Here is a 16,415-nt window from a genome sequence, read left to right on the forward strand (position 1 = left end):
GCTTGCTTTGCCCCGCGGATCTATTTCTAAGGAGAGAGCAGAGGGAGAGAGGGAGAGAGAGAGAGAGAGTGACAGCGCTCCGCAGCTCCGCCTCTCCTCCGCATTTTTCTCTGACTTAAAGGAACATTCCAGTTCGTCCGGAGCTGGCATGGAGCTCGCAGCCTCGCTGCACCGAGCGGGGGGCTTCCCAACCTGGGGCCCGCGGACCTCTATGAGGCCGGTGTGGAGGGGTGTCAGGGGGTCCGCAGGAGAATGAGGCGTAGTTTGGCTTCATTGTCGTTTAATTCACTAGAAATGATGCCAGTAAGAGAAGCAAGGCTATAAGAAGTGATCAGAAATTTCACTCTCCACACCTACAGTAGAGACAAACCACAAAAATATTCCTAGTTGGGGGTCTCAGAGACAAAAACCTTTATCAGATTGAGGTTTGTGGTCTAAACCAAATCAATCCTCATCATGAAAAAGTTTGGGAATTCCTGCCACAGAGCGCTGGAGTCTGATGAAAAGCTGGTATGAAAAAGCTTTGTGTCCAACACAGGCTGTAAATGAGCGCCGGTATCCAAATTTTTGACTAATTGGCTTTGGATTGGAGCGGACAAAGTGAGTCTGGATGAGCTGCTGACGCACTTCAAATTACACAGTTTGGTCGCTTGGCTGAACCCGGCGCAGGTCATTGTTGACAACATTGTCGGTGTCCATACAAAAAGCGGTGAAATATGCAAGCCAATAAAGGGTTTTTAATTCCAGTTCTGCTTTCCACATGACCGTCTATGCCCAACAATGGCTGCCTAATAGCCCAGAAAAAGACTCGAGGGCAGCAGGATGGAGGGATTTATGACAGGAATATGAACTCAGCAGCACTTTTATGCTTTGCAACACACCGCAGCTTGTCACATTTGACTCAAAGAGTGATAGTGATGAGCCTCAGCAGCTTCTGTCTTAGTAGGAACAACACGGGCCTAAATGTCCAAAGACAACAATGTGAGCAGTGTGCCTCCCTGTGTTCAGTAATGGTACACAAACAGGGACAATAATAGGTGAAAACGTGATGCTGGAAATCTGCTCTCTTCTCTCCAGTCCACCACTCCCCTGCCTGTTTGTCTTAAGCTCCACTGGACTCAGCATGGCTTGGGCTTTTCTCTGTCTGCAGTGTATCAGACCGTGACCTGCTGACTGTGTATCTGACCCGCGTCCAGCAAGCACTGAGCGTACTGAAGCTGTCTGGTCCACTGTGTTGGAAAGAGGGATGTAGTGGAGGGTATACACTGCAAAAAAAAACGTCCGTCTTAACAAGTCAAATTAGTCTCATTTTCAGCCTTCAAGTCTTATTTTTGTGAAACCAGGAGAAAAATTCTGCCAATCAGGTGAGATAACTCACTTGTTTCAGGATTTTTCTAGAAATGAGTGTTGATATCTTGAAATAGGTCATAAAAAGGCAGATCAAATGACACTTGATTCTACAAAATTCTTGAAACAAGTTGATTTGCATTGGAAACAAGTGAAAGTTTTTCACTTATGTTAAGAAAATTGCAATTTTAGGACTCAATAATTGACTAAATATCTTGTTAAGATGGAGATTTTTTTCAGTGTAAACCCACTGAACCTCAGTTTACCCACCTTTTTATTTGTGGGAGTTTACCCACCTGTTTTTAGGCTGACATAAGTCTCCATGATGTAAAGTCATAGTAGATATCATGGTAAGTGGTATCAAATTGATGTAAGTTATATGAGGATATAGGGTTTTTAAGGGGAAAAGGGCATAAATTCATGCTTTTCTAGTTAATTTATGTTTCTACTGGTGGATATTTGCCTTATAACCTCAGACTGGAGGTCATAATTTATTTGTATTTACCACTACATCACTGGCTTTAGTCCCAGGTAGAGAGACTAGATTTCTCATTTAGGTCCCAGGCTGGGAGAAGTGAAAAACCCATTCACCTCTGACTGAGTCTTTGATTCATACTCCGTCCAACTGTGGACTTTCGCACACGGTCAGGGGTTGAGGAGTCTCGTGCTTCACACTTCCTGCGGCTCACCCTCTCCACAGGCCCAGTCGGCTTTAACTTGTGTCTGTCAGCTACACCGGGCAGCGCTCTAGACATCAAAGGGCCGCGTGGCATCGGACTGGAATGATCTGACTGGAACTGACCTCTGCAACCGGGCTGTCCTCCTCCCAACGATGATATCTAACTGTTTAGGCTGCAACACTTACAGAGAGACACACGTTCAAATGCATGTACACACACATACTTTGCACCCCCCCCCCCCCCCCCCCCCCCGCCCCCTGCCCCCATCTCAACACACTCCCACACACACATTGTCATCATGCCATAACTGACACGGTGACTGACTGACTGATTGGTTAATTACAAAGAGGGCGATTCAAAACAAGGCGAAGAAAAACAGGCTAAGTGATGTAAGGGCATCAGTATGTCAGACATGCATTAGAAGGCTCTAGTGCAATTTCAGAGGAATTTCTGCCAGAGCCCAGCCCCTCACTGCAGGAAGTTAGATGTTAGTTTTATTCAAAATATCAGGTTTGGACTTGTCAAATGTTTTAGTAGCAGTTGAATGCTTCAAGAGAGAAAAAATGAGCAAAATCTCCAGACGGTTGGTGCCTGGAGAGAAAGAGCTGCCCAGACAGAGAGCCAGAGCGACCCAGATATTACGGTCAATTCACTTTGTTTTTTTTTGCTCCTAAAACAGGTCATAGTTTTCAATTAATGTGACTATACGTTTAAATAATTATTTGGCAAGTTTCATGTTGAACTGCAGATAATGTATAGAAACATTAATTCATATGCCTAAATGGCCATGTCTGGAATGCAAGTCTGAAATGTTTCATGAAACAGCAAAATATTGTAGCAAACAGATTTGTGTAAGAAATAGGCCAATGTATACTTACCCTTAGGAAAAAGAACTATAGTAATTCCTATAAGATCTTTTTAGAAGAATGCTATAGTCCTTAAATAAACATAGTGATATAGGAGATAATGAATACCATAAAGTAGGATACAGTCAATATAAATTCACTATTGAGACATACTATAAGACACACAGACACACTATAAGACCTCATTTATTATTTTATTATAGGAATATTATGGTGTTTTTGCATAATATAATAGAATAGAATAGAATAAAAATTTTAAAACTTTTGTCGTTGCATGGTGGACCTCGGGCCGCTAGGTGGCAGTATGTAAAAACCTGAAGACTGCTCACTTCTATTTGGGTCAAAGTTTAAAGAGTTGCACTTCCTGCTCGGCGGCAAAGCGTGCTGGTTGTATCGGTGCAGACGTTATTGTGACGAAAATAGAGCAAACAACAAAATTATAAGTTTCTAGACAACATAAACTTTAGGAGAGATGGTGAGTACAAGTTGTACATGGTTTTTATCAACGCAAAAGATGTTTGGGGGAATTGTTTTTGTTATCAGCGCGCAATGATATTAGCGTTCTAGCTAGTTAGCATTAGCTACGTTAGCTGCTCATTCATAAGTTAGACTGAATGAGTGAGTCCGTTACACCTTCAGTGCTCACTTGATTTATACCAGCCGTGTTATGTGATATGTCAATGTATAACTTGTACTATGTCTTCTGTTATATTGATAAGTGATGTTCGACTGCCCTTAGCCTCGATACGTTCCCTTTTTCGTGTATGGAGAGAACGACACGCCACAACTCTATTCAAAAAATGTGTTCATCAGTTTATTGTGGCCTTGCTTATCAGCAAATGATACATACCTCGCAGAACATGAATTATACTGATTGCTAGGAGCCACTCTTCAATTCGGCATGCACCCAACCCATCAAGCAGCGCTTATTTCAATTAAATATCAACCTTTAGAAAGGCTTTGCCTGTTACCCCACAGTCGTCTTCCACCAAAATACACCTAACGTTACTGGACTGTAGCGAGCAGTGAGAACTCTAAAAGTTTAAACTTTTACTGAAATAAGAGCTGGCTGGTGAATTTACCAGTGGAACTAAACGATTCAGAAAATGTCTTAAATTATGTTCTCCATGGTATGCTATTGTTTGTTTAGGGGTAGTGATAAAGTGCATAAAGTAATACATATTTACTGCTTCATTCTCTCTCCCCATAGAGTTTACCTCTTAACCCAAAGCCGTTCCTGAACGGCCTGACAGGCAAGCCAGTGATGGTGAAGCTGAAGTGGGGGATGGAGTACAAGGGCTACCTGGTGTCTGTGGACGGCTACATGAACATGCAGGTGAGAGGGTCGAATCTCTTACTTTAGAGAGCATACCGTGGGCATGTTCCAGAACAAGTCATATTTACTAGCCCCGGTAAATCTTGAAAATAAAGACAAATAAAGACTCTGCTGCTCTACTGTGGCATTTTTGATCCTTTAATTTTTGATCCTACGAGCTGTTTAGTAGATCACTTGAATGCCTGTGAATCCTATTCAGAAAAGGTTTTGAGTTATATTACATATTGTCAATTTAAAAAGGCAGTCTTAGATGGAGTTTAGCTCTCCATATAGCTCTCTGTGTATTATCACTAGCTGTACATCTTAACTCAGTGTAAACTTGTGTATCCACCTTCACTCTTTGTTGGACCTCTCTGTTGCCAGCTGGGATTGAACCGTGCAAGCAAGCCCTCACTGTGGCCTTTTGACCTTTTATATTACCTATATTTACCTACATTTATTTTTCTCCCCGGCAGCTGGCGAACACAGAAGAGTATGTGGATGGAGCATTGGCAGGTCATCTTGGTGAAGTGCTTATCAGGTAATATAAGCTTTGATATAGATGATTGTTCTACTTGCTCCCAGCCTCCCACCACAGCCAGGACTGAAGAGTCGTTCCCCATCGGACAACACAGACTGAAAACCCATCTCTTCATACTTCCCCTCTTTCCAACCTTTCTCCACTGCTAAAAAATCTTTTCATCCTTATTCAATAAATAGTCCAGTATTTATTTTTATTTACTCTCATACAATCAGGTAGTCCAATTGAGATTTAACATCATTTTCATGAGAGACTTGGTAAAGAAAGCATCATCGTCACAAACATAAAAGTTGTGGACATAGCAACAATACAATCAAATTCTAATAAACGTAAGTGTGAAGACAAAATGTAATATATGGCTGCTCAAAAGCCAGTAATACAGTAGCACGTCAACAGTATTAGGGGCCAAGCCTAAACAAAGCATAGACAGGTTCTTTTTAAGTGCCTCAAGATCCCTAACTGCCTTAACTAACCGTTATTAATAATTAACTCCTGTCATTTTTCTAAGAGATCAGTGATGGAAGAAAGAGAGAATTTCATTTGTCTCATAGTGCCGCTCTGTTCTCCTGTTTCACACAGCCAGTACTCTAGTATTCTAGTATTGTGTACTAAAAGATCTGTTTAACGCCCACAGGTGCAATAACGTCCTGTATATCAGAGGAGTAGAAGAAGAGGAAGAGGACGGAGAAATGAGAGAGTGATGCTAATGAAGAGAGAAGACTCAGCCTGATGCTCTGTATGAGTGTGTTTGTACCTTTTTAGTTGGATTAATCTGTGTTTTTGTGTTTTCACCATGTGAAACAAATGGATGTTTGGGGTTAGGTTATTTTTCAAACTGTTTTGAAAATGAAATTCTCTTTTTTTTTGTACTGTATGTGAGACCAATATTATGTTATGACATTGTAATACAGACAATAAAAAAATATTGTACCGTTTCTTAAACCTGTCTGCTGTGGTATTATATTTACATGTGATGTCTAACAGTCAGATGTTGGCCCTATTAAGAAATAACTCTGTGGCATATTGATATGTGCAAATTCCTCTTTAATTATTTGATACAACTCAACCAAAGAAATGGACCCACTAGTGAAGTGGTTGTTTATATGTATTGCGCAATGTCAATAACGGAGTGTGTAAATTCCATGCTGAGAGGCAGCCTCTGTGTGATTTATTATGTCTGTCATGTGGAGGGACAGAAAACGGAAATGGAACAATACCCTCACCACTTCTTTGCTTTTCATCAATCCATGTGTTTGTGTATGTCTGCAGTTTGAATAAAATAGATGTTAGGTAAGAGTAGAATCACTTAAATTTGCAGGTAGTTTTGCATTTTTTTTTCGCAATGAGTCAAGAACATATTCAACATTTTGTTTGTGTTTTATACTCTTAATTCATTCATCAGAATTATGGGAAATCCAAATCAATAAGTTGTCTGGCTGTTAAACCAGCTAATGTTAACAGTGCCAGATCTTTGAATGAATATTGTTGGTGCCCATACCACATTTGAAACTTTCCTCACTGCTGAATAGTGCCAGCCCTTTTGTGTATGAGTGCAGCTGTTACATGCTTGTGCTTGTGTGGTTGGCCTCCAGACATGAGGAGGAGGAGGGAACTTAAAACACAAATGAGATTCAGCCAATGCATGCTTATGGCAACAGCTCTGCCTCTCTGTGTGCACTTTGAACTCTGCTCTCCTGCTCAAATATTTGCTTATCCCCAAACTGCTAATTCCACCACAGTCACTCTGAGGTAACACTGGTAGCGGCGACTCCAAGTTTGGCCTAACTTACTGCTTTGGATTAATCACAGAATGCCCGGCACTCACAGACTGTTGGTGAAGAATGCCAAGCAGGTGGTTCTTATCTGCAACGGAGGGGAAAAGTACCTGATGAAGAATGGCATGCAGAACCTTTGCGTAATTGAAAATGGCAGCATAGTAATTGGGAGGTAAGCTTTGTAAATTACAGCTTGACTCAAATTACAGTTAAGGGAAAGTTTTGTCACTACATATAGAGACTTTACACTCACATCCAAGTTTACAGTACACCATAAACATTAACAATCAGAAATATGGTACAGTAGGCTTACTCTCTGGTAATAAGTTATTTGTTCATGCAGTGATGGGCTGATTAAAGCCGTGGGGCCTGCAGACACCATCAAGGCCCAATATTCAGAAGCGTCTTTTGATAAAGTGATTGATGCAGCAGGGATGTGTGTCATACCTGGTGAGTATTTTCAATGTCTACATGCAAGTGGTATTAGTGAACTCTCCAAATCAGTAATGGACATGCTGAGTGTATGAAAAACCTTCTTGTTTTAGGGTTGGTTGATGCCCACACCCATCCAGTTTGGGCTGGTGACAGGGTGCATGAATTTGCCATGAAGGTAAATCACACCAACCAATATGCCTCCACTTTTTGACCTCGGCCCCACAGCTGCATCACCTGGACTCATTTGTGGTAATGCAATGTGTCTTCCGCAGCTGGCGGGTGCCACCTACATGGACGTGCACCGGGCCGGCGGAGGGATCCACTTCACGGTGGAGCACACCCGGGCGGCGCCGGCCTCCCAGCTGCTGGCCTCGCTGACCGGCAGGCTGGGCCGGATGCAGCGGGCCGGCACCACGCTGGTGGAGTGCAAGAGCGGCTACGGCCTGGAGCTGCAGACCGAGCTCAAGATGCTGGAGGTGATAGAGGCGGCCAGGAGCACCCTGCCCATCAACATCTCCTCCACATACTGCGGAGCCCACGCAGTGCCCAAGTACTGGACTCCACCGTTTACTGAAAATCCATCTACACTATAGCTTTGGCTCTGAAACTCTCATTAAATTATATTATTATATGGTTCATGTATGGATGACATTCAAGTCCGGTTCTTGAGGTCTCAGAGGAAAATGTAAATCATCACCTTCCCATCACAGTTTGTTAAAATACAGAATTTCCTGTCCAATTTCTCCATTGACTTCCTTAGTAAAAATGGACTGAAAAAACCCGCTTCTGCACTTTCTGAAACTGCTGAAATGACTGTATTTTCAATTACAGTCATTGGAAAGAGATGATTTCTATTTTCCTTTAAACCTCAAGAACTGGACTTGATTGGAGAGTCCAGGCTACACCCTAAAATCCCACTGAGTCCTGTTAAGACCTAGTGAAGCTTTATTAGCAAGAAAAACACATTTTTCAAAAATGTTTGAAAGGAAAACATTGTTCAGAACAGCTAAATACAATCTAAATATGACATCTGAATAACAGATGATAAGAAACATTGAGCAATATACTGTATATTGCTAGTGTGGCCCAAACAAAGCAAAGGGGTTGAATAGTTATGCAAAATATGTAGATTTCTCTGTTATTTTAATTTTATACTTCCATATACATTTCTATAAATTTGTTTTCCCTTTAATAGGATAGAGTGCTTTGCATAGAACATAAATGCATTTTGAAATAACTTAATAGCACAACAAAATGTGCAAATTGTTGAGGGGTCTGAATACAAGCAGAAAGTTGCTAGAAAAGTCTCTGTCTCTTATTCAGAGGTAAAACGGTTGCGGAGGCCACAGCGGACGTCCTGCAGGTTCAGCTGCCCCGGCTGAGAGAGCGGATGTCTGCTGGGACGCTGAGGGTGGACAACATCGACGTGTTCTGCGAGCAGGGGGTGTTCGACCTCGGCTCCACGCGCTCCATCCTGCAGGCCGGCAAGGACATGGGCCTCAACATCAACTTCCATGGAGATGAGCTCCATCCCATGAACTCTGCTCAGGTATCACTTACTTTTAATGTCACTACCACACACACAAAACAGGCTGTAAGTTGTGTCATTTTAATAGAACACGGTAGAGAAGAGATGCTGCAAGTGCAATAAAGTTGCTCACTTATTTTGTCAACTTGTGTGTGTGTGTGTGTGTGTGTTAGTTGGGGGCAGAGCTTGGAGCCTTGGCCATCAGTCACCTGGAGGAGGTCACAGATGAGGGCATCGCTGCCATGGCTAAGGCAAAAACCGCTGCTGTCCTTCTGCCAACTACAGCCTATATTCTGCGGTATTGTAACACACAGACACACACACACACATGCACACACACACACTTTATGGCTTAACTAATAACCGCTGTGTGTGTCCAGGCTGCCCCAGCCCCGGGCCAGGGACATGTTGGAAGCTGGAGTCATTGTTGCCCTGGGGAGCGACTTCAACCCTAACGCCTACTGCTGCTCCATGGTGAGTGCAACAGGAGGGGTGTGAAGTGTCAGGGACGGAGGAGGGCAAGGTGAGAGGGGGGGTGGAGGGGTGTTGTTATGATTTATGATGCGAGGGGGAGAGAGCAGTGAAAGCACTTGGTTAAAATGAGTAGTTTAGTTAGTGCTTAGACAAATACAGTCCCTATCTTCATGTCTTTCTCTCCTCTTCCCTCCCCATCCTCTGTCCCTCCTCAGCCGGTGGTCATGCACCTGGCCTGCGTCAACATGAGGATGTCCATGCCTGAGGCTTTGGCTGCGGCCACCATCAACGCAGCGTATGCCCTCGGGTGCTCCCACACGCACGGCTCCCTGGAGGCCAACAAACATGGAGACCTGCTGGTCCTCAACACCACACAGTAAATCGTCCGGGCAGAAAAAGAGCTCAGTGGCCAGATTTAAACATGCATATAAAAAAAATTATATTTTCTGTGCCATATATGTTCCTATGTATATAGTTGTGGACTCAGCCCTGTGGAACTTCAATGGTAGTTATTGAGGGAGAGGAGAGTGTTATTCATTCACTTCCAACACCCAGACAAATCTGATTAAGTACTGATTCATCACACTAAATCAATCACTGTGTCACTCAAGGCAGTTGAACAAGCAGCTAGTTTCAGGCACTTGGTTCCCCATAGACTCAGTGTTAGAGCTAGATCTGCTAACTGGGTCTATCCTATTGTTGCATTAGATCAAATTTATCTGGATGGGTCTGAAGCAATCAGGAAGCAATAGTGAATGGCACACCACCTGACATTTATTTGATGTTCTGATTGGCTGTTGTTTTGGCGTGAAGTGTTTGGAGCCCTCATCTGGATATTTAATGAAGTGCACTCAGTATAGTTTGACTGTCTTAACTTTTGTAAATCAGTACATTGGATAATCCTGTGTGTCCCAGGACCTTATTCTTACAAATGAGTGTGACACACCAGTAGTATTTATTTATTATTTGGTAACTGCATGCAGCATGTGTGTGTATGAAGTGTTACTGTGTGAAACAGACTTTTCCCCTGTGTTTTCCTGCAGATGGGAACACCTGATCTACCAGCTGGGAGGACACCAGGAGCTCATCCGCTATGTCGTCATCAAAGGCAATGTTGTCTATGACAATGACAAAACCATGGACTTCTAACCAGAGAAATGTAGCTTTCTATTGCCTGCTTCCAACTTCATGTGATAGTAAATATGCATTAACTTTAGATTAGTCAGTGTCTTTCCATTAACATTGATTAACAACTCAGAAGGACGTGTGTTCAGTCTGGTTCAGTCTTAGAGATGTAAAGTTAGTCTCATGAATCAATAATATGTTGCAGTATTAATGAATCCTCCAGTAACCAATGCTTTTTTTTTTATTAGATAAATATGTTCATATGTTGTTCTCACTTTCCACTCTTTATAAGTTGGTATATGTTTCTATGCTATGCTGTCTATGTGTGAGAATTTCCCTATGGGGTTCAATGAAGCATTGCATTAAATATATATACATTTATCATTTGTCTCTGTATTGGATCTCGACCATTCTCTACTCTAAACTCCTCTCTTCATCTGTTTGTCTCTCTCTGCCCTCTCCATGCTTCAATGACTCAGTAAAGCACATTACAAGTCAGCTCATCAGTTATTCAATGACTAGCAAGCAGAGGCATTTCATTATCACCTCAGAAATATCTCAAATGTTTGCCATCTCAGGGGATCAAAGAGTTTATTGATTCAACTGATCTGACCTGTGTTTCATTTTGCTTACTCTGCCTTTATCAGTGTAGGGCGCAGGGCCGGCGTTTGACAGCTGGGGTGAAAGCAGATAAACTACAGAGTAAAGATTGAAGGAGCAAAAGAAAGCAAAACTAACTGCTCAATCAGTCAATAATCACTTGTTAGGCCTCGGTGCTATCAGCTGAGACAAAACAATATCTTTACACATTCTCACATTTGAGAGAGGGTAATCTCTGCTTTTATTGAACATGTCTTAGTACACAATGCTTGTTGTAACTAAATGGATCCACACAATATATTATTACAAAGGCATGGCTTTTAACAACCGACTACCGTTCCCTTTATTCTTCTTCTCAGATGTCTTTTCTCTCTATTCTGAATGGCAGAGCCCAATCCTCAATTACCTTTTAAATAAAAACACTGGTTATAGTGTGATAAAATGGCTAGCCATAAGAAATACTAGTTCAAATACTATTCACAACAATACATGGGTGCATAGATGAGGAATGCGAGATAAAAGGCTGTTGTGGCATGCACTACAAGTATGTCTGTGGCTTATTTGTGCTATAAACATAAGGTGAAGGTTAACGCCAAGACGACAAAAGAAAAGTTGGGTTGTAGGATCTGGAGAGAAGGTGACGTAGTTTGTGTAATGGAGATGAAACGAAGCGGGCGAGTGTGTGTGAGAGAAAGAGATGAATCCCGTCAGGCTTCATACTTCTTCCCCGCCCGGTGGATCTGTTGGTAAAGCGTCATTGAGAAAGCCATACCAAGGAGCTGGAAGAACAAAGAGACACCGAGTTAAGAGAAATCCTCACAAGAGAATCTATAACTGTCACATGAACAGCTGCTTACCTGTATGACCAACACACACATAGCGATGGTTCCCAGTAGGTGTTTGTTGTCGTCCAGCCACTCCTCTACCTTCTCATAGCAACCCTGAAAACACACAGCAACAGCAACAATAATAAGGGAAGGAGAAGGAAGTGCACACTCCAGGTATTCAGTCAGAGGCCTAAGTATGAACATAGTGAGCCAACACCGGTCATAAAAAAGAGCTACGGGTGTTTAGAACAGCAAATATAAAAGCTTTCATGAACTGGGTATAGGTTGAATCACTGCTGTGTTATCAATCAGTGACAGAGAGTAGCAAAAGGCCAATTTCATCCCAAAAATGACAGTGAAGATGAAAAAAAACACAGCACTGAATGCATCTGTGCAACGTTGGACACGATTTCTGATTAGAAAAGTAATGCACTGAGAAAGCTACATTTTTAAGACCCTTGAAACTTGAAATATAAGACTTGAGTGCAACATTTAACCAAATTTAAGACCTTTCAAGGCCTTGAATTTAGATAATACAATTTAAAACATTAAGACTCTTTAAAGACCTGCTGACACCCTGTATTCACCCTTTCATATCACATAAGTCAACACCAAAAAAGACTAACTTTTGCCTGATGCCCCAATACGTTTTGATTGTATATGGTTTCTTCACACACACACACACACACACACACACACACACACACACACACACACACACACACACACACACACACACTGACCCGCGTCCAGAAGACATTGGAGGCGTTGCGTCCACAGCCCTGGTAAAGGTCCTGGCAGCAGCGGTCAGGAACCACCTTCTCCTGCAGGGCGGTGTGCCAGTCAGTGTGGCTCATCACCCCACAACACCGCCACTGGGCGAGGACACAGTCAGTTAGAATAACAATAAGAAACTTTATATATATCGTACTTGTCTAAAGGTGTTTGTGTGTGTCATATACCTCTGTCTGTATGGTGTTCCATGCGTTCCTCAGGCCGGCGTTGTCCTCTGTGTTGTACAGCACCAGCCCTTCTTTCAGGTCCCGCCTGGCGTTGTCGCTCACCTGAGCAGACAGAGGAGGATCATGGGATATGTAGGCACACTCATCTACGTCAAGCGCCTTCATAAATGAACGTGATTTTTTTCTGACACAGTCCTACCTTGTCTGTGTAGACGAAGAACAGGATGAGGAGAATGAGTTCGGCCAAGAGGATGATCAAGAGAACGATGAAAAACTGTGAATAAATGACAAGGAGGGAGAGAGCTGGATGATTTGGAGATATAGTAGGTTACTTATATTACTAGAATGCAAGATACACTAATGCTGCATTCGTGTCATATGGGCTTCCTACATATGGCATATATATATATATTCATTGCAAATAAAATGAACAAAATAAACAATTTTGTGACTACAACTCTTAAAATACTGTGGCAAGACACAACTACTTGCTGGATATTCCATTTGTTGTTGACAGTAGCATGTTTGGTTTGCTGTAAAACATGAACTCAAATGTATTAGTCACTGTATGTATGTGTGTTAAATGTGATGCAGGTGATATAGGAGCAACCAGAGTCTACAGAAAACTTCAGCGTATCAACAGCTTCAATCGATTTCAACACTTCCAAGTCGTTGATTTGAATGGTTAGAATTCCCACACAACCTGAATGCAGCATAAGTGAAGAATTCCCCACACTAAAACAAACACTACAGCGATGCATCATTGGGTTTTGTAAGTATACGCACACTCAACAGCAGGCACTTGTTCTCCTTGATGGCGCCCAGGCAACCCAGGAAACCCGTCACCATGACGACGGTGCCGAGGGTGATGATGAGGTTGGCGGCGGACAGCGACGGGAACGAGGGCGACAGGGTGGCAAAGCTGCCCTGGGACACCGACAGCCACACCCCGACACCCAGCAAACCACACCCACCCAGCTGAAACACACACAGGACACTCAGACATTTAACAATAACTAAATGCCTTGGCTGGTTTACTGATCTTAGTATACTGATTTACGGTGTAATGGAAGCTAACTTTTCTGACTGAGTGTGTGTGGAAGAGTGTTGAATTACCCAGAAGAGCAGGTTGAAGAGGAAGAGCATGTATTTAACACAGCAGATGCAGCCGCGAGCCATGGTTCAAATGAGAGGCACTGCAAGACAATTTAGTGATGTTGGTTGGTTGCATTTCCTCCAGATAACCATTAAAAGACAGTATTTACTAAGGATGAAGTCTGTTACATTGACTTTAATATGCATTTAGAATTAAGTAAATGAAGTGGTGACAATCCAAATGTACTGATGTGTAGTAAATAGTCAAATATCAGTCCTATACAGAGATGGAATTGAGACTAAAACCCACCAAAACTCAGTTGACCCAGCTTTTAATTTGCAGAGTTTATGCATCTTTTTAGGCTGACATACATCTTTATGACAAAATGCCATGGTATACATCATAGTAAGTCATATCAAACTGATGTAAGTTATATAAAGAAAGGGTCTTTTAGTGGGTTCTGATGTTTTGTTTATATATTAGTGGTTGTTTTCCTAGTCGTGGTCAAAAATAGAGGTCATAGTTTACCCTCCTTTTTATTTACCACTACATCACTGATCATATACTCAAGCAAATCTAATCTTTTTTTCTCCCTGGAAAATTAATTAGTCATACTGCATCCAAATCATTACAAGGAGGGGATAAACTTACCACTTCAACAAGCAGACGAACTGAGACAGTCAAGTGGTGTACCTGCGACACAAAGTGTAAACAAACTATTTTGATAATATGCAATGCTTTGTCTTTATTATTGTTATTGCGTCACATAATGTAACAAATCATATCAATCAACAGCTTGACTGTAAAGCCTTTTGCTCACAACTTTAAGGTGATATTTGACTCTTATTTAACTTGTGATGAACAGGGTAAAAGTGTTATCCAATCTTGCTTCTTTCAGTTATATTTAATAATATTATTTCTAAGATAAGGCCTTTTTCTGTCTTTTGCTGATCTGGAAGTCATATATGCATTCATTTCTTCTATATTAAATTACTATAACTCGCTTTATTCTCGTCTCAGTCAAAAAGCTCTGTCTTGCCTGCAGTTAATACAAAATGAATAAATTATAAAACCAGGACACAACAGACTGAGAGCATCACTCCACTTTTAGCCTCCTTACACTGGCTTCCAGTGCAGTTGAGAATTGATTTTAATAATCACTTTCAAAGCAATGCATGGTTTGGGAGCAGATTATATATTAGATCACCCTATGACCAAAAGCACAGCCATAGGTCTACAGACAAAGCTCTACTGACTATTCCTAAATCAAGACTAAAATCCAAAGGGGATCAACCTTTTGAGACTTTGAAACAGCCTGAAAACAACAGACTGGCTGACAGATTACTTATTTATGTCCCTTTTAAAAGGTATTTTTAAAAAACTTGTAGGCTATTTGATAGTTCTTAATATCAATTTGTGTAACTATTGTTTTATATTTGATATATTATTTTGCCATGTTGACCACAGGCTGTGAGAGACTATAAATCTATCAGTAAATAAGTGTTACCTACTATTTGAAATCTTAACTATCTTGTTTGATGTGCTAGTTTTCTATAAAGCCCTTGGTAACTTTCTTCTGAAAAGTATTTTACAAATGAAATGATTACTATTATATTGTTGTTGTGTAGAGTGGTGTCCTTTATCTCCACTGCATCTATTGCAGTGAAGTGGTCTCGACGTGACGTCATTGAACTCAACTTCAGTCTGTGGTTTTTAAAACTTTGATCCGAAAACTTACAAAAGCAGCACTAAATGCACTATTTTATACTTTCGCGATAACAAAATGCCTTTATATTTGTCTAAGAAACAACCAAATCACTTCACTGCTGCTCAGGCCGTGATTGTTTTCATTTTCATGCCGTCGGAAATGAGAGAAGGGGGAAAAAGAGGAATAGTTTCCTACCGTGGGCTACGAACTGGAGTTCATCATCCTTCTATCATCTCAAGTTTCTACCCCAGAAACTTCCACATGCCGAGTTGTGCCGCTTTCTCTAATATTGCTTTCTCCCGATATAAAAACATAAATCGGATGGTTGTAAACTCCTAAGTCGGCCAACTTTGAAGTTTCGTCGATGGCTGGTGAGGAGGAGGAGGAGATTTTCTTTGGAAAGGGCGGAAACTGGTGTGGAGGGGCGAGCTGGAGGCGGGACGGAGCGAGCGGAGGGACGGACCGTCTGGCTGGGAAACGTTGAATATGGCCGTTACAAAGTGGTTATAAGTCATTCCCCCTGTTAAGGTGATGTCCATTAAAACAATATGACTAACTGTTCTTCCTTTCCTCTGACATTCAGTCTTAATAAAAGCTGCACTGGTGATTTTCTTTCCCCCTACAGGACGTTAGGGTGAACAACACTGTCCTTGCACTGATAATGCTAACATTAGCGGTACTGTACTGCCTGGCAAAAGTTACACCTGTGTCCTTAACAGGCTCCATGCTGATATGATATTTATAATATACTAAATGCGTGACCACAACCATAGCGTTTTTTTTGGGTTTTTTTTTACATATCAGTCTGTTATTTGAGAGACTCTGCTGGCAAATAAAACAAAAATATTATTGTTGGTGTATAGACTTGTTGATATTAACACACAAAAATCGATTCAGATTAGTTTAACAATGTTAACAATTAGTGTTACAACATATTTAACACAGTTAATGTTATTAAAACATAAAAGCATATAGAACCATCAAACATTAGTGACATTCATAAACCATGACAGTAGTCATCGTCATGTCTGTTTCATTCCAGAATTAAATGGGTTAATTGTGTGTGACATTTTCAGAACAAACTGTTTCTAGCCTGACCCAAATGGGATTTTGACTTAGAAATAGCGGTTCAATAT

At 41.5% G+C, this 16,415-nt stretch overlaps 3 protein-coding genes across 4 annotated transcripts; 2 read left to right on the forward strand and 1 right to left on the reverse strand.

Annotated features, from left to right (window-relative positions):
- Positions 1-3,253: 3,253 nt before the first annotated feature.
- Positions 3,254-5,900, forward strand: snrpf (small nuclear ribonucleoprotein polypeptide F). Its single transcript, XM_071920619.2, has 4 exons — positions 3,254-3,368; positions 4,104-4,229; positions 4,685-4,749; positions 5,384-5,900. The coding sequence occupies exons 1-4, from the start codon at positions 3,366-3,368 to the stop codon at positions 5,448-5,450; spliced, it is 261 nt and encodes an 86-aa protein (XP_071776720.1). The 5' UTR covers positions 3,254-3,365; the 3' UTR covers positions 5,451-5,900.
- A 659-nt stretch (positions 5,901-6,559) lies between these two features.
- Positions 6,560-10,259, forward strand: amdhd1 (amidohydrolase domain containing 1). The gene is made up of 9 exons (XM_071920561.2): positions 6,560-6,696; positions 6,868-6,974; positions 7,070-7,134; positions 7,232-7,509; positions 8,283-8,508; positions 8,661-8,785; positions 8,868-8,961; positions 9,177-9,337; positions 10,005-10,259. The coding sequence occupies exons 1-9, from the start codon at positions 6,560-6,562 to the stop codon at positions 10,108-10,110; spliced, it is 1,299 nt and encodes a 432-aa protein (XP_071776662.2). The 3' UTR covers positions 10,111-10,259.
- A 636-nt stretch (positions 10,260-10,895) lies between these two features.
- On the reverse strand, positions 10,896-15,676 carry LOC139928148 (tetraspanin-9). 2 transcript variants are annotated; one of them, XM_071920562.2, is made up of 9 exons: positions 15,475-15,676; positions 14,223-14,264; positions 13,592-13,671; positions 13,262-13,453; positions 12,675-12,749; positions 12,476-12,577; positions 12,257-12,388; positions 11,544-11,627; positions 10,896-11,465 (listed from the first exon to the last, which is right to left on the reverse strand). In XM_071920562.2, exons 3-9 carry the CDS (start codon positions 13,652-13,654, stop codon positions 11,394-11,396), a joined length of 720 nt encoding a protein of 239 aa, XP_071776663.1. In that variant the 5' UTR covers positions 13,655-13,671; positions 14,223-14,264; positions 15,475-15,676; the 3' UTR covers positions 10,896-11,393. The 2 variants fall into 2 exon arrangements, with proteins under 2 accessions (XP_071776663.1, XP_078138209.1); XM_078282083.1 differs by having other exon boundaries at positions 14,223-14,263; positions 15,470-15,676.
- Between the last annotated feature and the right edge of the window lie 739 nt (positions 15,677-16,415).

This window comes from Centroberyx gerrardi, chromosome 24, assembly GCF_048128805.1.
Source record: "Centroberyx gerrardi isolate f3 chromosome 24, fCenGer3.hap1.cur.20231027, whole genome shotgun sequence".
NCBI classification, from domain to species: Eukaryota; Metazoa; Chordata; class Actinopteri; order Beryciformes; family Berycidae; genus Centroberyx; species Centroberyx gerrardi.

Excerpts from the sequence above, each read along its gene's own strand:
- snrpf (XM_071920619.2), top strand. Across the intron at positions 4,230-4,684 it reads ACGGCTACATGAACATGCAG|CTGGCGAACACAGAAGAGTA; the intron begins GTGAGAGGGTCG and ends TCTCCCCGGCAG. Across the intron at positions 4,750-5,383 it reads CTTGGTGAAGTGCTTATCAG|GTGCAATAACGTCCTGTATA; the intron begins GTAATATAAGCT and ends TAACGCCCACAG.
- amdhd1 (XM_071920561.2), top strand. The coding sequence starts at position 6,560 with ATGCCCGGCACTCACAGACTGTTGGTGAAGAATGCCAAGCAGGTGGTT. Across the intron at positions 8,962-9,176 it reads ACGCCTACTGCTGCTCCATG|CCGGTGGTCATGCACCTGGC; the intron begins GTGAGTGCAACA and ends GTCCCTCCTCAG. Across the intron at positions 9,338-10,004 it reads CTGGTCCTCAACACCACACA|ATGGGAACACCTGATCTACC; the intron begins GTAAATCGTCCG and ends GTTTTCCTGCAG.
- LOC139928148 (XM_071920562.2), bottom strand. The coding sequence starts at position 13,654 with ATGGCTCGCGGCTGCATCTGCTGTGTTAAATACATGCTCTTCCTCTTC. Across the intron at positions 12,578-12,674 it reads TCTTCGTCTACACAGACAAG|GTGAGCGACAACGCCAGGCG; the intron begins GTAGGACTGTGT and ends CTGTCTGCTCAG. Across the intron at positions 11,628-12,256 it reads CCAATGTCTTCTGGACGCGG|GGTTGCTATGAGAAGGTAGA; the intron begins GTCAGTGTGTGT and ends GTGTGTTTTCAG.